The following is a 27,537-nucleotide window of genomic DNA, read 5'->3' as shown; positions in this document are numbered from 1 at the left end:
TAATTTTAGCTGGCATTAAATTTTCCTCTCCAGACTATAATAGTCGGAAAGCGGATGCTGCAAACAGGTGTTTTCATTCCTCTCTTTCGGTTTACGACTGTCGTTTCATCTGCCAGCCGTAATATTATCTAACATATTATTATCCTGCCATCCTGGAGATTGTTATCGTAGAGATGTTATAATAGACAAATGAGACATTCGGGGTTTTTTGATTAATTGTTTTAATAAATAATACAATTATATATTCTAGGTAAGAAGTGGAATATTTGAAATGTTCCATGTTTACATAGTTACCTATTTGTTTATCTTATAGTAAGTTGGTATATACTATAATATAAAATAGCGCACATTAATGTTAGCTGCTATAAGTTATGTCTATATTTGATCACTTCGTCTTCCAGTTAATTTCAACTTTATAGTTCTGGTTTTAAAAGCAAGTAGTTAACCGCATACTTTAAGCGGTACGCATCGCGTCAACCGACTTCATGTTCATATCAAATAGTTTTCAATTTTTCATGAGAATTTTTCATGTTATATTGTCATATTTTTACAACGTTTTTATTAGCTCGTATTCTTATTTGTCCGGTAATTGTTTATCCAGTACAAATCTTGAAATCGATTTTTAACTAACTTTCCGACTATCTAAATATTTGCAACTTTTAGAATATATCAGAACACGATGTCAATGCATTCTTTTAATACTTTTAGCCATCTTTAAGTAGAATTGAATTCATTTTCAGTTAATTCTGCTTTGTATGAAAAGTTATTTCGGGAGAAATCCGTAATCCAATCCACTATTATTGGTTGCTAAGTGGGTGGTCCTAGCAACTAATTTATTAATATATACGTGCGTTACTATGGAAATCAAAATGACATTTCAGTATTCTATATTTGTTTGTTTGTTTGTTTGTTTGTTTGTTTGTTTGTTTGTTTTTTATTTACTTCATATCAAGTTGTACTTGATATTTTGAGCATAATAATTCAACAGAAAATTTAAAAATGTGGTACTTATATAAAAAGTTCTTTTTATCTTGTAATTATTATAATGATAATTTTTATACATAACATTTTTCGTTTCGAATCCTTCAGAATTATAGTAATTTTGTGATATTTGGCGTAAAATTATAGTACAATATACTGTCATCAGTGGCGGCCGGTGATCATAAAATTAGGGAGTGCATGCAAAGACATGCATTTTCGTTTTTGTGGTATTGAAAAAAATCAGCAATAGCCTTCAGAGTGGAGGTAGGCTTATGCTTAAATATATAATACATCTTGGGGGGGGGGGGGGTTGAGAAACGAAACGACGCTCACATTCACCGACAGCATTTATTTATTGTCAAAGTTATAAAGTCCAAGCTTCTGGATATGATACTATGATAGGTATGATGCAAAAGGCATACAAACTCTTTTTGATTTTTATTGTAATACATTTCATATGTGCCAACGTAGTTTCCACGTTTGACACTCCTAACTTCCATAAATTATAACTGATGCAAGTATTTTAGACAATATGTCATTGGTACAAAGCCGTAAACTCCACATTTGTGTAGCTCCAATAGGTAGTACGCGGGTTATGGTCGGTTGAAGTTCACATACTGACGCAATTCGGGCATATCTTATACTCCCCTTTCGGTTATTTGCATTCCACATTCTCCGCATATACCTACGCGCTGTATCATTTTGATAAATACTATGGATCGGTGATTTTTCAACGGGATATAGTTACTATCTGTTAAAAAATTGCTAATACTTTGTACACCTCAACTCCAGAATTGCACTCCAAATGGGACTGATTTGAAAGACGTATTCAAAATGAAAAATACTTCGGTAGGTAACACGAATATTGTATTTGATAGAATAATTTATATTTCTTTTCTTCAATAATTGACATTGGAAAATTGCTTTGTTCATCTTCTTAAAAAATATTTTATCCTCTTTTACGTTCAAAATAACGCTCATACTCCACATACACTATTGAAATACCTAATATTGTAGAAATTGTTACAATGTAACGCTTTTGTTAAATAACTACTTCTCTTAGAGTAGTATAAGTAGGTACGTAAAAAATTGTAGTATGTATATTATATTATGTAAAGGTTATTAATAGTTTATCAATTACTTACTTACAAGTTTACTTTGCTCTAGGCATAATAAAATTATTTAATTTTTAAAGGTAAAATAATTATAAAATTGGTATTTGTATGTTGAGATTGCTACACCTAACTTAATGAACACAATATCACTCTAATCGATATTTTGATCGATTCAATATTATATGGCAAACAACGTAGCATTTACCTCATAACGTACGAAATAATAATATAATAATTTGAAATATTACGCGGGAATCTTGTACCGACTTCAAAAGCGTTTGTGAGTTGTTATTATTCGCACCAGTCAAACACAGCATTGTCGTGAAATGTCGTCTGCGCTCGTAAGCTCAGATTGGGAGGCACAGTGTCCCAAGTGAGGTAAATATTGCACATTCGGAAATAAAAAAAGATCACAACTGAGCCCACATTATCGGCAGCGTGAAAAAAAAATCATCGCCAGGCGGTTCGTTTTCTCTCCTGCACAATTAATACTACGAAGGACGTACCTACGCATACATGCAGGCCGCCAGAAATTACGCGCATTTTATGCGTGCAGACGGGCGACAAATTAAAGATATTTTACAATAATTAATTCATACAATATGTAGGTATTTGAATACGTACTTATTATTACATAGTTACGTAATAATTTGGGAGATCAGTGCACCTTTGCTCCTATACAAGAGCCGTCCCTGACTGTCATATATTTTTTGCTGAAGTTTTTTGTTGGCTAAACTGACTTGCTGTTGTAAAGATATCCATGTGTGATGAATCTATGTGCGCTAGTACTGTCCGACCGAAAAACGACCATTTTAAAACCAGTTTGAGGCAGGCAATGCGCCGATTGCGCATGCACTGCGAAACGTTTATCTAATGAACGAAGAAATTCCAAGTTGTACACAGAGGGCTATAGACCAATTTATATAATATCAAGTTTTCAACGTAACATCATTGCGTTGTTGCGTCATGTGGTTTTTGTGCGCATCGCATCAGGTGCTCTTTCTTCTTCTTTCGTGTTGACGTGTTATAGCAGATACTCTGAAACTATTATGAGGAATTAAAAGTTTTCTTTTTTGCTTATATTCCTCATAATATTTTTAGATTCGAAATAATGCTCTCCGTCTGCTTCCGCAAAGGTTTATGCATTTTATTGTTAATAAAGCCATACGCGATATCGAACATATTATATTGAATTGTTGGCGTGGGGAATAAAAGTAGTGGAGAAAGTAAATGCGGATGGAGGGATGTAGTTCCAGAAACGACCGTGGTAACGTAGAAGACTTGATACCTATAGAAGTCACAATGTATATAGTGATTATTTTAAATGTTGAAGATAGTGAAACCAGCTAAAGTACCTTAAATATATATATATGTATATATATATATATGTATTTTTAAATTAAGATGTAGTCAATCTACTTTCTAATGCTCGTAGTCTCTATTTAACGTACCAATTTAATAGAGTTTCATTTTGATATCTCATAACTTTCCTATGTTACAAAAAAAACTTCTCAAAAACGTACTAGAAAAAGTGGTCACGTAGCAGCGGTAGAGTAGTGAGGTGAGGTGCGAGTAGATGAGCTTGCCTAAACGCAATCGTTCCCTAACTAATCAAATGGTCTATTTTTAAATTCTGTATGTTTGTTTGTATTTCACGCAGTCAAAGTCGCCAACTATCGCTTTTAAATAGTACAGAACATATAGGTAACATTACAGAATATATTCGTTCTTATAATGTGACATTTTAAAACCAATATTCGCCTTTGCCTTCTAAAATCTATCCAAAAGATCTCTCTATTGACATGAATACGATACTATCTGAAAACTAGTTTAGCAGCAGTATGCAGTAAATGAAATTATTTGGGTAACTGTGCGGTATAATGGGGAGATGCTGAAAGGAACGAGAAACGTGCTTAACTGCATCAGCTGGCTATATCCAATATCACTGATGCAATAACACGCTTACTGCATCGCATACATTTACCACTGTTAGAAATTTCTAGAAGCTTAAAGTGTGTCGATATCGATAAATCATACATGATTTTCGGAAGGAATTTATTATATTTTATGCGATCTATAAAAATATTAACATGGAAATCTAATTTATATAATACACTGAAGTATCATTATTTATTGATGAAGAATTAATGTCGTTAGATATTAGATTTTTTTAGAAGCGCCTAAAATAACGCTGACATACGCGTGATCCACTAAAAGTTGGCGCCACTTTTTATTTAAGACGTGTGTATGTCACATTTAAATGTATGTAAACGAGTGGGAATTAATCGCACACCGCGTTAGTAAAAATTCATACCAAACAAATATTCTAACATTTAGAAAATAGTTTTCATATAAACTAAATTAATAATACCAAACAAAAATAATGTCGTTAAGTTTAGTTTTAACAACTAATCACAAAGAAAAAGGAGAAAAGCCATTTTCAACATGAAAAATAATCCATACTAGCGGCTAATATCACTATGGTCATGACATATGTCAGATCTGTCAAATAAAGTATGAAATAACTGTAGAAATTGTCGTACAAATAAATATGAGAATATGAATTGATAACAATTATTGTTTTTAATTTCTTATTTTTATTATTTTTAATTTAAAAAAATAGATATGAAATAATAAACAATGCGATCCATTATAATGTTTTATTGCTGACAATATTTTCCAACAATTTGACCAACTAGTAGATACCGATATTGGATTGGTTATGATATTAGAAAGATAAAGTTGTGGTTTTTTCCTATGTAAAAATGACGATATAAAATTTTTGAAGACACATAGAAAACCATTTTTATCTGGATATGTTCTATATATATGATAGTTATAACGTTTCATAAATTGATCATTTCTTTTTGAATGGGTCAGTTTATAGACTTATATAGTAGGTACCTATATACTAATTCACTATTATATCTGAATATAATATTTGAAGTAGGTACCTACTATTAAATATAGTATTTTTGTATTTTTTAATTAATTTAACGGCAGGGAAGAGCAAAATGTATTTTCTGTTGATACACTCATTCATTTTTGAGTGTTTCATCAATCTATTGACAACTGAGAACTATTTCTTTTCATAGTGAAAATCTACTATTTGACAGTTGTCGATCATTAATTCATTAAAACCATCCATTTTCGATGAGAATTTTATATTTTTCAATGCTGTCCGCACTGAGTGAAAACAGTCTAGGTATTTAAATTATAAACAAAAAAATATATTCCCCTATGTAAATAGAAAACTGGCGTGAATGGCTGGCGCTTGTCGTGTTTATAAAAAAACACTAATGTGTAAGGAGATTAAACAAGTAAGATTATAACATATATACTGTTTAGCTTACTGAACCTAACTTCATGTTCTCACATTTATACATCCACACATTAAACTATCGACTCAGGTGTTATTTTTGCGAATAATTCTTAATGCATTCGATGTTTTTAAATTACATCAACAAATGGCCATAATTTTTGAATTAAATCAAAATAATAATGATTACTAAATTTATTTTATAAAGAACATCTCTAAACTAATCCAGATACAAAAAAAATATATTACGTTCTTCATAAAACTATGATACTCGTAATTAGTATTTTGTTTATCAATGTGATACAATTAGAAAACTTTACGTGGAAGTGTTGTATTAAAATCTTGAAACTGAATATTAGGAATATGACTCTTTACTCGGTTCCACTTTTTTATAAGATTTTTTTCTAATAGGTTTTCAAAATTTTCAATAATAATTATTATAAACTTACAGTATTCAGTAGCTAAGTAGAAAATGAATAAAAACATTTTTTTTTTCTTAAGTTATTTATACTGAAGAAATATTTTTGTTTTATGTGTTGTGTACAAAATGATAGTAATGTGAAAATATATAGATTATCACAGTAAATAAAACGTTACATAAGAAGACTTACATTAGAAGACTGAAAGGGGTCATAAAAATATGATATATTCACCTCTCACTCCACTGTCAGCACTGCAACTTCCGCGATCGCCGGGCGCCAATGCAAGACCTGTCACGGGTCCTAAAAGCCCTCCAGGAGCTGATCCTCCTGGAGTCAATGCCCCGCCACTCTGTCTTGGTAGTGAACCGAGGCTCTCCTGGTCTGACATCCATCCACCGGCTTGGAGTTGTCTTCGGGCCTGAAATAAACAATACACAATAATATTATAAAAAAAGTATTTCACGTCAGCAAAAGGCTTCTGGTTAAAAATCAAATAAATATAACATTTCGGAACAAACATGAATTTCTTAGATAAATGATTTTTTTTATATTATACCAATTTTTGTGTGTTATTTTAGTACGTTTTTTACGTAACAGATAATGCTGTCATCAATTAATATAATCATTTACCGTAAATAGTGATTAGATAACCGATTAATTAATCCATACTATTGAGAGAAGACTTCACTATAATTATGTAAATTATCATTTACAACAATGACGTAGGTATTTAAAATAAGTTTAACATTGCTTTGCGTTTAAAATGAATCCTAATATTAATTAAAAAAAATGGGTACCTACTGATATCGTAATCAAGGTAAGAATTTTTTGCTTAGAAAAAATAATAATTACAGAGTTATCTTAATAAGAGCTGACTATATTGTTGAAGGAAGGTATGCTGTGGTAGTTAATTGAAAATAAGTCATATGACAATCATATTTACGGGAAACAAAGAAGACCACGTGCACTAAAATAGATATTTTACAAAAAAGTTCTAAAAAAGTCCACGGGCTCACTAGTCGAGCATTTTATCGTATATGTCGTTAAAAAAATATACACTGTGCGTCAAATAACATAGTTATATACAATATGCGCAAAGACATGTGTTTTTTAATATAACATAGTGATTGATGTTTTTATTTAATAAAACGCATTTTTTTGTAGTACTTATTCCACTTTTAATGAATAGATTAGGACCGGTTTCGTCCGCCTCAGAGAGACATTTTCAAATTTTTGAAATGAATTGACAGTTAACAAAATAAAAGAAAATAACATAGTGAACTAGACGAAATAAACATCTCAAGGACAAACCATATCAAACTACAAACAAATAACTTTGGATTGCCTCAAGATTTTGTTTGCGTGTGTTAGTAGACGATTCAATAGCCTTGAAGAATACTAAATTAAATTAAGTTATGTAATAATACTCACAGACAGATGGCTCTTATAATATTTTGTAGTTTTAAAATCTATTTTTCTTAAAAACTACGGTTACATAAATAGTCTCCGTCACTGCTATATTACCAATTATTAAAATCAATATAGTTATATCAAAATCAGTCATGGAGAGCCTATAAGTAAATTGTTTTCAAAAGGCAATACATAGATGGCGGTTCCGCAAACAAGTTATCCTTGTTAAAAAGTCTTACACTGCTAAGATTTACGGCGGCAGACTGTAAGGCAATAAAGTTCAACACGAATTAAATGAAAATCCCCGTTCATAAGCAGAATATCGGGGCGGGCTAGCTGCCGTGACGTAGGACTTATATAAATTACCCCATCTTGCAACGTGACTCACGGAACAAAAGCCAACACCGGCGAGCTTCGGGAGAAAGCTCCGTGAAACAGACGGTGGTTAAGAGTGGATCTCGGAATTAAAAATATTTGTAAAAGATGTTTGATTTCAGATAAAAAATATTTTTTCATAAATCGATCTTTCATCAGAGTCAACCTTATATTTTTATTTCTAAGAAAAATTATAAAATACACTTTATGTAAAAATATATTTTTTTATTTTCCATTATGTTTGCCTTCTCTTTTGTTCCACAGTGTTGTGTTTTATGTAATGTTTTTATTATTACGCGTGTTTATTGATAACAATACTTAAGTTGATTGTTTGCAGTACTTATTGTAAATGTTATGAAATCTTATAAAGTATTTTTTTTATTATGATGGATATTCTATAAATGAGGATCGGTATCTGCTGAACATAACAACTTCGTTATATTATAATTATTGTAAATCTTGTAAATCCAAAACCACGTTATTTCAGGAGATAGTAAAAACCATCAAATATTTGTTTTAAATAAAAAATCAAAATTATTAAAATGAAACTAAAGACTAAAATCAGTAGGTACCATACAAAATTACTTACATTACTGGTAAGTAGGTGGTTTGCATTTTTTTTCCGTTGTATGGATACCATTAATTAGAAAGTTTTTTGAAGTGATTTTTAAAATGTAGACATAATTGCGATAATACTAACATATTCTCTTCTAATGTTGGTCATGGGTATTATTTCTATTTGGACGGCAAATAATATTATCATATCCACCACTGGAGTGAGAGATCAGCATTTATTCACAACACATAAAGTCTGAATAGGAAAACCACGCGATATGGACCGCGAGAAAACCGCGAGCCGTGACTTCGCGAAAGTGCATCAGAATAAGACGCCCAGAGTGATTATTTATTATATCCTAAGGAAATAATGCAAGAATACAGTTATTCATGATCACGCACAGAGAATAAATTGTCAGGAGGTTTATTGTAAGCTGTATATTATTATTTCTTTATTCTCAATTCAAAAATCTGGATAAATATACAATTAACGGAAACGTTCTGAAGGAAACTTTTTTTATTCGAAACAAAAAGTTTTTGTTTACCTCTATCATCGTATTTTATACGTAAAGAATTATTATAATATATTAAAATCTAAAAATAATTACAAGATAAAAAGAACTTTTTATATACAACGTTTTTAAATTTTCTGATGAACCATATAAACTTGACTTGACTAGCTTAAACGATCAAAAAATTTGTACTTGACATGTCATACTGATTTCTATAGTAACTCACGTATATATTAATAATTTGGTTGCTGGGACCCCAGAGCCCTAGCAACCAATAATGGTGTCGAAATAACTTTTCATACAAAACAGAATTAACTGACAATGAATTCAATTCTAGTTAAAGATGGCTAAAAGTATTAAAAAATGCATTGGCATCGTGTTCTGATACATTATTAAAATTTCAAATCTCTAGCTAGTTGGGAAATTAGTTAAAAATCGATTGCAAGATTTGTACCGGACAAAGAACCACCGGACAAATAAGAATACGAGCTAAGAAAAACGTTGCAATAATTAAGAAATTCCAGAAAAAATATAGTATTTGTTAATGTAAGAAAAAATGTCGGATTGCACTCCATTTATTTGTAAGAACATATTTATTTAGTATTGTACCTAGATAAATATTCGGAATTATTAGAACAATAATTATTGATGCACGTATACACAACAATTAACAACGGTCATTGATGGTAACTACACGTTGCGAACTGCATTTATTATATGAGATCATGGCCCCCATAAGGGGGGGGCTGACAGGGGTCTAGCCTGGGGCCCCGGGCTCAGGAGGGGCCCGGCGAAGCGAGTCGACCAGATAAGTGAGATAAACACACATCATAAATAAGCTGCTTTTAGTAAAAAAAAGTCGCCTGCGGCGCTATTTTCCATCAATAACATTTTTATTTAAAAATCTGTGGTTGTACGGTACAATTTTGAATTGTGTATCAATACTCGACAACTCCATAATTCAAATAAATGTATTAAAATATACACATTAATTTTATCGCGTACACCATTTGGAAAACGCTACTGTAGAACGTCACACTGCCATATAAATATGTAGTGCCAATAATAGGTTATGGGGCCCGCCAAAGATCCTAGCCTGGGGGTCCGCTTCAGGGTGTGGAGGCCATGTATGAGATACTCTATATATATATATATATATATACATTTGACATATTTGTGTATCCGAGGTTTACAAAATATGTATGGTAAAAGCATGAGTTATATTTGATATGTCTGAGAAAAAAATATCTTCATACAGCATGCTTGGATACTTGGGCTGTCCCTAGGCTAGGTTTATGCTACATACTATCTTTAGAGTTCATATATTTTTAATGGGTTCTGCATTTATTTTTCTATAGTGCATTATCAATTATTTATTAGCAGAATCTTGTTTATTATGTTTATAGAATATCTTTTATAATATTATAATGCTTACATAGTATTTTTATTATTATATAATTATCAATAATATATAATTTTTAATTTAGTTTGTAGATAGCTATTTTCTTTTTTGTACATTATCAAGATTTCATAATAAATTGTGGGACAAAAATAGCTGTAGAATTTTAATGAATAATTGTTTTTAAAACGTTTACTGAAAAAAGTATTTGAAAGCGACATCACGTGAATGCTATGTCATGCTTCTTTGCATAGGTTTGAAGCTTGCAGACTAGGTAACATGCATACAATATTATATTTTAAACAATATCTCTACTGGAATACAAAACTTTCCGATAGACCCAATAATTAGAAAGAATCGCTAGTATACGATCTTATTTAAAAAAAATTGAATTTTAAAGATATTTTAACAACGTTTTTCATTTTTTGCCATGCTTGTTCAAACCGTAATAATATTGCGATGATATAACTTAAGGAGTAACAAGGAAATAATAGAGTGGGCCAAGCTATCATGCTATTAATGAAAAGGTGACATTGGATCTGGCCCAGCCACGTGCTTCGGATGCCTCAAGAGAATTCCAACATGGCTTGCTTGTTCTTTTAGCCAATCGGATTCTGGCGTATCGGAAGCCTGCTGAATACAATCCATAATGTATATATAGCAAAGCTTACTTAAGGTTACTTGCATCATCTGGGAAGTTGCAAAAAGGCTGGCGAAAGATATGTATACTTGCAGGTGCCGTGTGATGTAACCAATTTAGAGGTGGACATGATCGCGAAAGAAGATATAAAATACGAATTATTTCAAGAATTGATAATATGTATAATCAAAATATAAGTGCACTAATTGAAATATCCAATATGTATACTAGAAATAAATCTTTAAGTGAATGGGATTCGAACGGTCAATATCTCTTACTTTTTGGGTATGTACTCTAATCATTACACCATCGCGCCAAGTCTTCTTTGCAGATTTAACCTCATATAAATTATATCAAGGAAGAATTAACTTTATCGCCGACCGGGTAAACCAGTAATTTCGTGGTTCAAATACTGGGTCTAGCGAAAAAAAATCATATGTTGTTGTTTTTTTTTAATATGTGCGTGGATCTAGATTATGGAATTAATAGGTTGAGCAAGTGGCTTACATCTATTTCTCGTAAACTCAAAAATATGTTAATATAACGTCCACTCTGTGGAGGCCGAATTATAGGATCGAACATGGTCATGTAAATTGATACAGAAAAAAACTTTATGAAAAGAATATCAATTTCACTTATAATGACGGGTTATAGATATGTGTACAAAAATCACTCGGTCCAAGGAGGATTTCTAAAATATATATTTTGAATACGGAATGCTACATTCTTAAATCTAGTACTTATTAAGTCTTAAATAAAAAATAATTAAACCCATTACATATACTTTGGGTATTTCAAGTTTCTTTATAATAAAAATAGATGCACCTGCATAAATTCAGGTAAGATTATTAACGTAATTTCTTTATTTAATGAAATATTTGAGAACAAAATCTTGCATGCACAAACACCGGATGGCATTTTATAATGAAGGGATTAAAATCACATCTACGTGAATAATAACGTAGTCTCATTCCAATCGAGACTTTTCAGAAAGTAGACTGCAGGCAAGCGATACGAATATACCCGGTATACCCCGAGTCGCGGAAGAGATTACAGGAAAATATGGGCCCCTATTTTACTTAAAAGAAGAGACATTATTTTTCAAAGCCTCTCCGTATTTTTATGGCAAACACAATTACGGAAAATGTAGCAGTGCATCTTTGTATCATTAAATATGTCCAAAGGAAAATGAGAAAGTGTTTTGATTTTTTTTATATTTCACCTGCAATATGTTTACCATAACAGTACTTATAACAAATCTTTTTGTAATATTTAATACTATCGAAAATTGTACTTGATGGAATTAAAATTTAAATCTTCTTGTGTCTGACTTTAAATATTATAATACGAGTACGTACGTTGATAATATAAATAGATATATTCAAATTATCAATGTATCCCTGATTAAGATGTGCTGTTATTTGTTAATATAAATGCTGTAATCATTTACTATATTATTCGATGGGTTTTTTTTATATAAATGAAATACTCAAGATTTGTTTTTTAGCTAGTTTATTTGATAAACTGAGATTTTAGACTGAGTGCGATCGATTATTGATTGACTTCTTTTTGATACTTCTATTTTACCCCGCCAGATATCTCTATACATGTCTATCAACATATACTTGGACTGACCCGACAAGTCCATTTTTTTGAAGCGAAGCTATCTAATTGGAGTGTTTGGAGACAGATATTATAGTATGGCGTATCCTAGGATACTCTGGGAAAAATATAAAGAAATTAGCATAATTAGTAACAAAGGCTGTTTGGAAATATGATGAAATAATAATTTAATAAAGATGTGAACGTGGACATAAATATGGCTAGGTAATGGTGTACTGATGAGATCGATATGATGAAGAGGTTAATAATTATAAGAATGCACTGAGAGATTTTATTCGATTGGAATAATGGGTGTACTATGTCGAGTGAAGAACTCGTGACAATATCAGTACCTACGTCTAGAGACGGACTCGATGAGTGGAGTGTTGGTAAAGTTCATAGATTGTTCTTCTTATTTATATTAATGCAGTATATATATTACCCTAGGTATTGTCATAATTCCCACTCAAAACACACACGACTGGTTTAGTTATGATTGAGGAAACGCTCATAATTATTATTTTGTTTTAATAAAACAACATAGATACTATATACGTGTGTCACTAATTTAATTCAGAGTAGCATGATCGCTACAGCTATCTGTTTAAGAAGGGTAGACGAGTTGTAACTGAAAAAAAATAGTTCTGTTAACAATTAAGTTTAAATTGCTTAAATTAATATTACTATGTATTAATGGTGGTAATAAATAGATGCAAACCTATGATATTATAATATTATATAGTACAAAAAGCACACTGATAGTAAAAAGTTGTATTTATTTTCAATAAAAAAATGCACGTCACATAAACCCGAAATCAAGTCGTCCGCGCTGCGAAGTTTTGATCGAATTTATTAGAAGTATATTCAAAATAAAACATTGCTCAATATGATGATGAAAAATCTATGAAAATTATAGGTTTTAATTTATAAATTCTTTTTATTTTAATTTTATCGTGATTTATTATTCATTGTTGTAATGAACCAGTAATTTGAATATTATATTTTAACAGAACAAAAGACATTTTTATATGAGCAACCAAACAGTTAAGCAGGTAAATATGAGATAGTAATTATGATTAAAAATATTGTGTAGGTACCTAATAGTGTTTTAAAATATTTATATTATATTGGTTTTAAATAATTGCAGAGAGTAACAAGCATATTGTAAAATAAATCTTTATTGCTAAAGAGATTACCACCTGCGTACGCACAATATATTATTATTTAATATTAAGGAATGGGCATAAACTTACCCATCAGTGCGCGTGCAGGTTATTTAACTTAGCTTTAACAGTAAAGTCTAACAGAATACATCGCTTGGTATTAAAAATAGTCGTAAAACGCAAACGGAGCAATAATTTTCACTTGACAAATGAAAATATAATAAATAATATAATAAGCATAGTATGCATACGTAGAAAATAATCATGTAGGTACCTTTATTGTTTTACGAATATTAGGGAACGAACAGACAGAATATCCACTACCTACAGCCACCGGTGGTCGCCAATCGTGCTTGTATGTGAACGTGTTCAGTACCGTGTCTGGAAAATTGTATTTAGGTTCGCGGTTTGCCGTATCACACGTTACCTTGAGTTATTATTGTATGTAGCATTGAGATCGAATTCGTGTCTAAATAAAACGCTTCAAATACGTAATAAACCTACAAGAATACAAGGAAAAGACAGAATAAAACATATAGGTAAGTACATTTTAAATACAATCATATCGTATAATATAAATATTATTTATATAAACTTCAGTATGATTCAAATGTAGATTAGCAAGTAGGTGATCATAATAGTATCACGTCATACCCATCAAATATTAAATAATGTTTTTAATAAACTAATAAACTTTGAACATTACTGTCTGCAAAAAACGTGTGACTTCTAAATGGTATTGTACTCGTAACACACGTACTACTTACTTCACAGTGAAATACTTATAAAATTCATAATTTTTTGATCCCCATCTCTTTACAACACAACAGGTTACGGCGATATGTGCTACGGCGAAATGTATTAGGGGATGTTTGAGGTCGTCGTCTGAACCATAATGAATATACAATATACAATATTGTATATTCAGACGGTTGCGTTTGGATGTGTGATCTGATATTATATGAGTATCAATTAAGGAAACACGCGTGGGTATTTATATCGATTTGTATTTTGTATGAAGCACAAATTTACTGGTAATATTACATGGCAGGATGACACGAAAGTATATTAATCTATGATTTATACGTGCAGGTATATAATGATACTTTTACATTTTATATTTTAAGGTGTCTCGTAACGTCGTTTTTTAAGCTCGCTTTGACAACTCTGTACTGACGTTTCCGTCTCGTTATTGTCTATGATAAACTACATAGAAAATAACATGTCAGTTATAGAGTTAGGTAAAACCTCTACAATTGCATACATACAATTTACATGTAACCGTTCAGTGAAAAAAAAGCTCTATGTGTGAATATCAAAGTATGGGGAATAAATGTCAGCAGCCCGGTGCCACCGGTGGTCGTGGTTCACGGTTGCGTCTGCACTAGACTTAAGTGTACGTATGTAAAACACTTCACTTCATTTTATATTCCCTTACGTTGGACTTTAATATTCTAATAAGCAACCATACTATACATAAAAATATTTCAACACAATGAAAACCTATAAAGTTTGAAGAAATACAATAACGCGTTTTTAGTATGACGTCTTATAATAAAAAAGCAGGGCCATAAAAAATAACCTTTTAAATTTAACCCCCAACACTTATAAGTATATTCCTATGGTGGGGCTATCTCTTACGATGAATTATTTATTTAAAAAAAGCTTTGCGAAACTATGGCAGTGTCGTAAAAAAAATTCACTACCTTTTGTTCGTGATGCATTTTGAATACTTTTTGGTAGGTACGTATTTAAGTCAATATAATATCATGAGCGTACGACAAATATTCTGTAGATTTACGAGTGTAGGTAATACTTTTCATCAAAATATAAAAAAAAACATGTAAGAATGATCATGGAATTATTATAATATGATAGTTGCAGTGGCGAAGAGTGGAGGTAGGCTATTAAGATCCGCCATAATTAGTGCATATGAAGCTTTTTCTGTCAGATGAATTTGTTTTCATTTAATAAGACTACGATTTACAGATGGTATTGGTTAGTTTTTAAAATTCAATTAAACCCTGCCAAAACCAAGTCTTAATAGAAAACAGTCAGAAAATACTCGTCTATCCATAAAATATCTAAAATTATGCAATTAAATCATACATAACATTGGATATTTTATGGATATAAAAACATTTTTTATCTATTATAGTAGTAGGCAGGGCTTAATGAATTTTAAAAAAATGAACCAACAATATTTGTAATAATATGTGTTCTTAATCCAACGAAAACAAATAAGTATAAATGAAAAACTGTCCACAATTTTGTCGTATCGCCCAAAATATACCAAAACTACTATGGTTTGGTTTAGGCATGGTTTAATTATTTTTTGAAGACTAACCAACATCATCCGTAAATTGTATTCTCAGTTTAATGAAAACAAATACGTATGGCTGACAAAGTTTAATGTGAACTATTTATGACGTTTCTTAACAGCCTACCTCCACCTTTCGCTACTGGATAGTTGTATTTTAATTAATATAGTAGGTATCTATGTATAAATCTGACAAGGTAAAACTGGTAACTGCTTAAAGTACTCCGGGTATGCGCAATAAAGAGTAAGATTTTGCGGATACAGGTATCCGCAAATTACAAATATTTATAAAAAAGCATAAATATAAATATAAAAAAATCCTTTCTTACAATATTAGGTAGGTAACCATTTATTGGAATAAATAACGGCCCACGTGCTCGTCGTAGGTCAAAATTGAGTTTTTATTGTATTTTCAAACCATGATCCTGGACACTCCTTAAACGTTGTAGATAATCTATTTATATAATTTTGAAGCCTTATTATCCTTTAAAGTTATTTTAAACATTTGATGACTGCATAAAGTATTTTTGTTACATAAAATAGTATTCTTTTAAACCTCTCGCTCTAATGTTTTAGAATATAGTCATATTTCGGTACATAACTGTGCAGTGGTGTTAAGATTTTTTACATTTATTAATTTTTAAACGCATTTATGAAACCATTAGTATAATTTATTACGAGATAATTTTTGTAAAATATTCACGATAAAAAATTATATTGATAATCTCTGTGATCCCAAATTTGACAAGAATTAGGCATTTTATTATTCAAAAAATCAGCAAGATTACACATTTGAAGATGATTCTAAAGATATTTATTATAAGCTATGTCTTTGACCATTCAAGTTTGATAAACATCTTATGAATAATGATTGCTTTATAATAATTATTGACCTAAGAATAAGGTAGTCTTTTTTTTAAATACGCCATTTCTTTTGTCATTCCCCAGTAGTTAAGCTACAACATACGGCCGTAGCCATAAATTAACAAACTATAATTAAAGTAGGGAGTAAAATGATATTGACGCGCGTGTTTGAACATGTACCGTTTAAAAAAAAATAAAAAAAAATTCGGTTAGGTACATATTCAAACACGCGAGTTAACATAATTTTACTCCCTACTTTAATTATAGTTTGTCAATTTATGGCTACGGCCGTATGTTGTAGCTTAACCACTAGGGAATGACAAAAGAAATGGCGTATTTCAAAAAAACACTACCTTATTCTTAGGTCAATAATTATTATAAAGCAATCATTATTCATAATATGTTTATTACACTTCAATGGTCAAAGACATAGCTTATAATTAGTATCTTTAGAATCATCTTCAAATGTGTTAATCTTGCCGATTTTTTGAATAATAAAATGCCTAATTCTTGTCAAATTTGGGATCACAGAGATTATCAATATAATTTTTTATCGTGAATATTTTACAAAAATTATCTCGTAATAAATTATACTAATGGTTTCATAAATGCGTTTAAAAATTAATAAATGTAAAAAATCTTAACACCACTGCACAGTTATGTACCGAAATATGACTATATTCTAAAACATTAGAGCGAGAGGTTTAAAAGAATACTATTTTATGTAACAAAAATACTTTATGCAGTCATCAAATGTTTAAAATAACTATAAAGGATAATAAGGCTTCAAAATTATATAAATAGATTATATCCAACGTTTAAGGAGTGTCCAGGATCATGGTTTGAAAATACAATAAAAACTCAATTTTGACCTTCGACGAGCATGTCCCCCCTTAAGTAAATTACTTCAGCCAAAAAATATAATTTATTATTAGGTGTAGAATTATTATGTACTTATAAAGTATTTATTGCCGAATAATAAATGCTTTTTTTGAGCTTTTTTGTAAAAGATTTTTAGATAATTTGAATTATGATTTAAAAGACAAAGCCCGATAAAACGTAAACATTATATAAACCGGGTGCTAGGTGGGTGTTATAGGTGGGGGGGGGGTAATATATTATATATTATTAGGGATGTAGATTCTTTTATGATGTATCTACCTGAGATGATACTAGTATACACGAAACGTCATGATGCCAGCACCGCAAGTGGTTATAGCTCCCACTACTCATACCTTAACTTGGTATTACGAAGGTACCGTTGCACGACCTATTTGTATATTATGTACATTGGTATACTATGAGAAAATGTAGTATATTTTGTTATTCGTCTACCTGAGACGATATTATACAAAACAATAACGGTATCAGCCCCGAGAGTAGTCGTGGTTATCACTTATTACCTTATTGGTGTTTAAAATGCACTAAAAGCAATATAATAGACGCGGCATGACTTTAATATGTTTAACAGCATTCGTTTTCTTCTTTGTCGTCATGCCATCATGACTGAGGATTGTGATCCGGATAATTTTGCCGTCGGGGAGCGGCGTTCTTCATGGCTCGACTACGACCTCTCGACATTCAGCGGCACGCATCAGAAAATAAGGTGCGTCCTTCATTTTATGTATACTCAACCATCACCCAACACCTGCACTAATAATTATGTAAAAATATTGAAGGATCAAAGTTTGAAACCGTTTTAAAAAAGAAGTAGCAATGTATTATTTGCGAAACAATTAACCCATAGCTTACGGGCCGCAAAAAATTGTGTTTTTGCTAATTACTTTTCAAATGCAAATTAACATGTTAATTACAAAATTAATTAAAAGGGCCCGTAAGCATTGTGTTAAGAGTATTATGATACATTACATTGTTGTTACATTACACAAAGAAAGCAATCAATTATTACATTATATTATATTTGTTTTCATTTCTTTGTCAAGTATGTCTGTAACGCATACGCCGTCTCTTTAACGTAGGTAAATTTACTTGCGAAATACTTTACGTATTTGTTGCAAGATCGCATAAATACAGCACCCCCGTTATATCCATCTCATGCATGCTGCATTTAATCACGTAAATGCATTTTGTTTAATCACATTAAGTACACCGGATTTATCGAAGTAGATACCTACTAACCAAATTGGTTTTCAAATCGACGCGATCTTTAGCTATGCATATTTTTACCATATATTGCTTTGCTTATTATTTTAACAATAGTATTTTTGTTAGCTAAATAGTATTATTGAACTCATAGACAAGGTAATTTTTTGTAGTTAGTATAATATCACGTGGACTTATCTATATTGAAGAATATAATAATTATTATGACATGAAGCGTTTTGTATAATTGATTTTGACATACATGGTATTAATTATAATATGACGACACATTAATTTACACACACAATTTGAGTACTTAAAGTCAGACAACGTTATCTAGAAAAAAGTGTTTTTTTTTGTTGAGATAACGTTATTTTACATTTACGGTTACATGATAGTCAAACAATGTTATGTCAATTTTTTCTAATTTCTTATTAAATTGTCAGTAAAGTTTAACGCTAACTACATAAGTAACCCTTGTTTTCATATTTTTTTTAAACTATCCCTATAAATTTTAACATCATCATAAGCAAGATAAATGTACAATACACAATAAATTATAAAATATTAACATTAGGCTTTAAATAAACATTTCCCTTGTTGAGTAACAAGAATCTAAAATAATGATTTTTGGCTCTCCTGTAAAGTTGCACTTTTGTAGATAGTGTTGTTTGACACTAAGCCCTCGAATTACACATTATAATATAAGAATATATTGCTTAATATTAATGAATATCATTTGATATAAATGTGTAAAGGTTTTGGGTAAATAATATTTATTTTATATTGACATAAATTTGTTTCGCAAAAAATAAGCAACTGTATACGAGAATTGAAAAATTCAATAAACAATAATGCCATAAACAAAATCCATTACAAATCCACGGAGGCTCGACAATAATGTCGAAAAGAAAATTTTAAATGAGAAGAGGAGAGACAATTCGCCACAAAGCCATTTTAATATCTCTCTGAATACGTTGCTTACATTCCGGATTTCTGTTTGAACTTTTCAATTATTAGAGCGGCAAGGAGAAGGTTTCTGGGGTGTCTCCTCTCATCTCTCCCTTCCCCCCGCTGTACAGCCTCCTTTGTTCTGCATCAGCGCGCACAGCCTTCAGCTTTCTGTCGTAGAGCCTCCTTTCGACGTTATGCTTGTCCACCAACGCAATACAGGGCACGAAATGAAAATTTTGTGATGTTCAATCATTTTACACGTGAATTATGATGAACAAAAATTTAATATATTAAGAAAATATATTTTAGTCCCAATTTCAAACGAATGTATTTAATTATATTTTTATATTGATTACAATTTGTGATATTTAACATAATACTTTCGATTTAGAATAACTATTTTCGGTGTTTGATTTTACACGTAATACCAAAGACGTGAGTAATTCAGTGCATGAAATGGAATGATATTTATTATATATTTTGTGTGTTGTAAGTTATAAATACTGAGCTTCTTTTATCTATAGGTACCTAGTTTTCGATTCGTTCAACTAAATTATATTATATAAAAAGAGAAAGAGCTCATTTTTTTCAAATTCGTATATAATATTCTGCGGCTGGATTGAATTGTTATTCGTCTTTGTTTTTATTAATTGTATATGGGTCTATCTAGTCATCCAGTGGTATCCAAGAAGTACAAAACGTCCGAAAGGTAGACCTAGAGGTCGCTGGATCAATGAAATGATAAAGTTCTGCGGAAGTACGTGGCAGCGCAATGCACAGGACCGAGAGAAGTGGAAGCAGCTTGAAGACGCCTCCATCCAGCAGTGGATAGGTTCAAGCTGATGATAATGATGATGATATGGCTCTATAGCAGTGATAACTGCTAGCCTGAGGAAATATTTGTATAATAATTATCATTATCATTTTCATAATCTTCAGTTCAGTTTTCGTTGAAATAACACTTATGTACCTATATTTTTGTCTTTTTTTTCGTTTTTGAAGAGGAAAAGTATTGTAGGTATTGCAAAGGTAGGCCTCTGCTCTTGAAAGGTTAGCCATCACTGCTGGAGATGATAAATCCAATCACAATTAATCGAAACAAAGTCCATTAAGAAATCTCAACATAAAATTGCCAAGAATAAAGAGCAATTAAAAAAATGGACGCGATATTATTTATTGTTTATAATAGCAAATACAAGATAAATTTGTAAAATTGTATTCGTTAATATATCTGGGAACACAAATATCGTCGTATCCTTAGAATGCGATTGGCAAGAAGTTTGTAGAATAATATTATGTATTCTAAGAAATCCTACCGCGGTTTCCATAATATTATACACCTCATATCAAGAGATGTCTCAAAGAACATCAATATAATGCTTTGAAAACCTTTATAATTATTATATATAGTTACTGGTGTCAAAATTGGAGTACCCGAGTTGAGAAAGCTCTAAAATATACTTTTAAAAATATATTTTTTAACATCATAATAAATATTTACAAGATAAAAAGAACTTTTTATATACAACGTTTTTAAATTTTCTGTTGAATTATTATGCTCAATATACTCAAACTTGTACGTGATATGGAGTAAATAAAAAACAAACAAACAAACAAATATAGAATACTGAAATGTCATTTTGACATTTCATTTTGATTTCCATAGTAACGCACGTATATATTAATAATTTAGTTGCTAGGACCACCCCCTTAGCAATCAATAATAGTCTTAGTTTCTGAAATAACTTTCCATACAAAACAGAATTAACTGAAAATGAATTCAATTCTGCTTAAAATGACTGAAAGTATTAAAAAAATGCATTGGCACCGTGTTCTGATATATTCTAAAAGTTTCAAATGTCTAGCTAGTCGGGAAGTTAGTTAAAAATCGATTGAAAGATTTGTACTGGACAAACAACCACCGGACAAACAAGAATACGAGCTAATAAAAACGTTATAAAATAGAATTGATTATGCTTCGCCATAATATATTATTTTTAAACACACTTCGAGCACTGCAAAAACAAAATATTAACGTACACCTTACCAGAAACATATAGCAAAATATTATGTTGTAACCTTATTTGCAAAATGGTTTTGTGGGAAAATTTCCAGAAAACTTTGTTGTCCTTTTTATATTTGTATTTATTATTTATCACACCTTTTGTTTGAAAAAGCGAATGTTTTTTTGCTGCCGTATTTTAAATCAGGATTCGGTTTGTATACTTTGCAGTATATCTGTTACTTTAGTATTGTGTATTATTAGAATCGAATATTGAAAAAGAAAACAAGAATTTGAACTATAACTAGAATATAAACATATACATAGAGGGAAAGGTTTTCAGTGTATTTGAATAAATTGGTAATCATATTATAAAAATAATATATTTTGTACGGCACATTGAAAGATCCAGACTTAAAAAAACTGTTTTAAGTATAGCTGCTCTCTTTAGCTTATTTTAACGTTTCGTTCTTATGTACTTATGGCATACAATTTTTTTTTGTGATGGTTCAGTATAGTTATTAAGATGTACAATAATTGATGCAGTGTGTCCTTTTGTTGTAGTTATATTATTGTATTTTTTTAATGAAAATTGAATGCATCGATTCTAGTACAAGTCAAATGTGTTTCGTTTTCGAAATGGTTGTTGTATGTAGTGAAATAATATCTAGCATTCATAAAAAAACAAGTTTAAGTATTTATTTTGACAATAATTCTTACTTTACGAGTGATTTACAAGATTTAAGAATGTAACATTCTATAATATATTGAACATCATAATTTAAAAAAGATCTCATGCATATACATTTAAAAGTACACTGGCGCGAATCCAGTGGCTACAGGTTCAAGTCCCATCGGGTGTCATATTTTTTGAGATGTATTAAAATTATGTATGTTAAATAATTCGTACATTTTTTATACTACCATAAATGTGTTCAAATGCTTGCATTTTTTGATAACAGATGTTTTCTAAACATGAATCTGCAATACACAATGACTTGACCTAATTGAATCATTAGTCCTAATCAAGAAATACAGAAAAATATGAAATGATTTCTGAGTGAGGCTGTAAGAAGATTTAAAATTCGAATGTGGATAAATATAAGATAAAAATAAACATGTATTAATTTCAATAGTTACCTACGTCTGTATTATAATGTGCATTAAATTTTTTCACGTCAGCAAAATGCGCTTTCAAGATTAATAATATTTTAGGACGCTTAGCGTGGTTTGTATTTTTTGTGTTTTATGATGTGACCATCATAAATTAATAAACCGAATCCGGATTTAAAGGTTTAGTCCTTGGTGATTGCCTTTCACATTTTTATCATATTAAGTAGTTTTGTGAACACTTTTAAAGTTTCTTTTTAATATATTAATTTTGTCTTATAACTTTGTCTATATTCCCGTAGTGAAGGATTTTTCAACGTTTAAAACGGATAAAAGACAACAATAAACTGTAAATAATTTAAAATTAACCAATAAATGTGTGAATATATTATTCATAAAATGTGAATAAGTGAAATGAGAAAATCGTTGTTATATTATTTTAGTATTTCTTTAATAAACAAGCCAACAACACGTTTCCGTTTAAAATCGCGGTTAATAATTTATTATTTAGTACATTCGCGTACCGTTCTGAAGACAGTTAATTAATTTTGGAGTCAGGGTTTCTTAACAATGGCCAGATGCTACTGAAACTTGATCAATTGCACAAGAGCTGAACCAAGTTTAAGCGATAAAAAAATGACTGACTACTTAGATTAACAGAGCTATGGATTGATAGTTAAATTACCTAACTAATTAATATTAATGTATATTGTAGTACGTAACTACACCCAACCTTTTTCGGTTTATGGAATTTTACTTATGGACTACTAAAAGAATTGACAGATTGCAGGGACCTTTTTTTAATGAAATATTAAGGTTGTGTATGATGTCGTTATCGTGATTCATGTCATTAATAAATAATTTATAAAATGACCTACTATTGTTGGAATCATCTATGACGTCATATATTGAAAATGACACTTAAAGAAGTTGAAGTGTGTATGTATCCATACGTACATATGGCTTTCCACGTACACTTACGTAGTGTGTATGTGTGTAAGTTTTAGAGGAGATTCAAGATCAATATAACTTTTATCCTATCAATAATATATTAGTATTTATATCATACATTGCCGACAATAAGGCATTTACTTAAAATTTCAATATTCAGAAAAATCGTTCTATCTTCTAAAGAATCTCTATGATTTTTTGGACATGTTAATCGAATGGCTGTTATTAATTTAAATGTTTTAAGACGACTAAACCCTACTCGGTACAAATTTAAATACTATACAAGTTGCTGATATAGCCAGTGACGTCCCGTGAAGTAGGCAAGCCGTGCATTGCATAAAGGTGGCAAATGAAGGAACGTATATAAATATTACAACTTTTGAGAACGGTAGCAGTTTTTCATGAAGCAGACGACGTGGTCATTTAATTAGAAAGTGTCTATATATTCGTTTAAAAAATAATCATGAGAACATAAATATCCTTTGTTGTATTGTAATAATCATAGTACTACATATTGTAATGATGGTTTATCGCACATGCAAATTTTTCATAAAGGTGACTCTAAATTTTTCAGTAGTATAGATCTCTACGTACCCGAAAACCTCCACTGTTTGCGAGTACATAAGATAGTTGAAAAAAATATGTGAGTATATACTTAAAAATTTTCAGATTAATAAATATAAACTAAAAATGAAAGAGGACGGTATTCTAAATTTTATTATGGCGGCATTTTGTCTAGGCACGTCAATGGATGTATCCCTATAGATGTAAATTATTGATGATATACCTCTAAATTTATATCGACACTAATGTTTTTACCTAAATGAAAATTGTTTAGACATCTGGCTATAATATATCTATCAAAATTCAAATAAATAATAAATTCAGGCAAAAAAAGAATAATTGTATTTTTTCAGTTTTGGGTTTTCAATCATCAGTCTAGAATCTAGATACCCAACGTTATTGTTTACGGGGATGGGACCAATCCTTTAAAAAGGTCGGTGTAGATATAAATCTAAACTACAGAAGCTTACATACTCGGTATTGGATCAAAGACGGCGATTTATCCTTTATATACTTACTTTTGTTTTGTTACATAATACTGTAGTCTTATTTATGACTTTACGATCATTTTCTTATATACGACAGCAAGCAAAAAGACAGGATTTCAATAGAAGATTGAGTGTATTTAGAAACAACAATAGTTAATGTTACCTCGCAATGAATATTTATTTTAACAAGGATTTTAATAGTCATAGAAAATGAGTCAATTTGGATTTATACATGTCTTTGCGTCAATTAAATTTAATGTGTCGTTCTTACTGTCTCACGACCATTCGAGTCACGAGTATTCTCATTGAGCGCTTTCATGGTGAACACTCAGATTTGATTTTGCTTGAACTGTATTACAAAGTACCGCGTGACTCGTTCTTGTTTTCTTTCGTTCACTATGTACCCTTTGATTCGCTCCCATCTTCATAGTATTCACGAAAGACGTTGGCTGGATAAAAATGTAGTTTTTATCTGAATCAGTCATGTCGCATGCGTATAAAATCTAGTGTAAGACTGTTATTTTTACGAAAAGCCTTCAACTCATATGTTTGAAGTCAGTTGTATATGAATGACTCATTTTTAGATTTATATTAATACTTAAAATACGAGGTAACAAGTTAGGTTGAGTGATTTTACAAAATTACGTTGTTATTAAAAAAATAAATGATTATGCTGTTCATAGAACATGTCACATGTCTAACTTAGTCAAATGGTGGATACAGAAGAAAGCGTTTTTTATTTATTCTTCCTAATAACTAATTTGTACCAAAACGGGCTTACCGCTATCTATGAGAATTATATGAAACTTTTTCGGAAAATACTTAGTTTAAAAATTAATTCAGATATATAAAGCCAAATTACTACGCATACATAATTAGTTCACACTCTTTACTGTTTAATCCATTAATACATACACTTATATAATGATTCAGACGTAAATAATTGATGTTTAATATAAAACATAATAACGCCACCTGGTTTATGTGCGCATCAAGTTTAGTGTTTACATCAAAAAGGGTTAAACATTGAAAGGTTGTCGTCTATTATTAATTGCACAACCCTGTTGCTCAAGGTATGAGGCCACTTAAAGTTTTTTAATTATTTTTTTCTTTGAAAAATTCGCCGACTGGGCGCAGTATAATATTACATTCTTTATTGAACTTACTTATTCGTTTACACGTACAGTACCTTGCTACTCTGTTTCTTCGAGAAGTACATTACATTTTATTATATTAAGAAAATTTTCATTTTCGTGTAACAATATATTTGTGAGAAGCGTGGGTTTTATTAAACCCGAAATCAAGCTTGGAAAATGTATAAAATATATTCTGTAATATTGTAAAGTTTTTCATTTTTTTTTTATTCATTGGTTCTTCAATCCATGTGTGGAGGTGACTCTCGTAGTGCAGTGCGTAAGGCGCTGGCCTCTACACAAGAGTTCTGGGTTCGATCCCGGTGAGAAGACAATATTTATGTGTTTTTCTCAAAGCCTGGGCGTTTGTGATATTTCAAAATTACTAACAACCACCTTATATGAAAAAGCATGGACTTGGTTATTAATAATTCTAAAAAAAATCCATGTGAGGAACTTAGCCGCCCCTCAAAATAGTTTCTCAATAGATTTTCGACGAGACATGATTGTTAGCCATTTAATCGAGCTATTATGTATATGCTTTGGATTCAAATACATTGAAAAAACATACACATTTTATAGATCCATAATAACTTACGAACAGAAGTACGTATATTCATTAGACTATTTTCCCTCCTAATTTGGAAACATTTTAGAAACATAATATGATATTGGACAGGATTCAAACCTGCATACATAAGATTTCGGCCAATGTGTTTTAGTAATATGACCATCTAGTTCTTACATCCTACCTTATTACGACTAAATAAATTAATACTCATGCAAGTGAAACATTTTTCAATTTTTTCTAATATTCTTATACTGGTTTTTGTGATTTGAATCAAAGTATAAATAATAGGTTGGTACTTAACTCGATTCTTAGCCAGCATCGGGATCTCTCCATATTTTAGACTTAATGTATTTGACAGGGCACAGATGGATCAATTGGTAACGCATGTCAGTCGGAATCCAATTGATGTCTGGTCCTTTTTTTCAAAGTTTTTTTGAATTTTGTTAGTTTTGAGATGTTTTGAAATTATGTGTGTACAATAAAGAATATTGCATTCTCAAAACTTGTGAATAATTGGTTTGAATAAACACAACGATATTTAGAATTAAATTAAATTTCATGTTATGAACGACTTAGTCTACCTGCCACTTGAAATGTTGTAAAAAAGATTTTTTTAAATATTTATCTCGTCATTGGAATTCTGGAGGCAAAAAATTGGAGAGTTAAGCTCGGGTCTCTGCCAATCATGTTTCTATCAAAACAAGAAAATATATAAAGCATTTCAAAACAAAGTTGATCGATTTATAATCAAGATAACATTATAACTGTAATAATTACATACACGATATTGACTAATATTACACCACGTGCAACCTCGGAAAATATCAAAGGGAACATATATTTTTCTTTTTATAAAATAAAATAATATAATAGATAAAGAAATTTGGTTTTATAGCAGTGTTTCAAGTACTGGTGAATGGCTACAGTTTATTTAATTTAAAACTATTAAAAAAGTGTCAGTAGAACTTTTTACGGTAAACAGTA

At 30.4% G+C, this 27,537-nt stretch overlaps 1 protein-coding gene across 1 annotated transcript in view; it reads right to left on the bottom strand.

Moving 5' to 3' along the window:
• LOC147073812 (uncharacterized) overlaps positions 1 to 27,537 on the bottom strand; it is a 548,328-nt gene that overhangs the window by 53,009 nt on the left and 467,782 nt on the right. The window contains exon 7 of the mRNA XM_085944694.1: positions 6,069 to 6,255. Coding sequence (XP_085800820.1) covers positions 6,069 to 6,255 — 187 coding nt within the window. The remainder of the gene's footprint in view (positions 1 to 6,068; positions 6,256 to 27,537) is intronic.

Source organism: Rhyacophila brunnea, unplaced genomic scaffold (genome assembly GCF_057557595.1).
Source record: "Rhyacophila brunnea isolate RB1 unplaced genomic scaffold, BYU_Rbru_1.0 scaffold_17, whole genome shotgun sequence".
NCBI lineage: Eukaryota > Metazoa > Arthropoda > Insecta > Trichoptera > Rhyacophilidae > Rhyacophila > Rhyacophila brunnea.
This window is presented reverse-complemented; position numbering and strand designations above follow the sequence as displayed.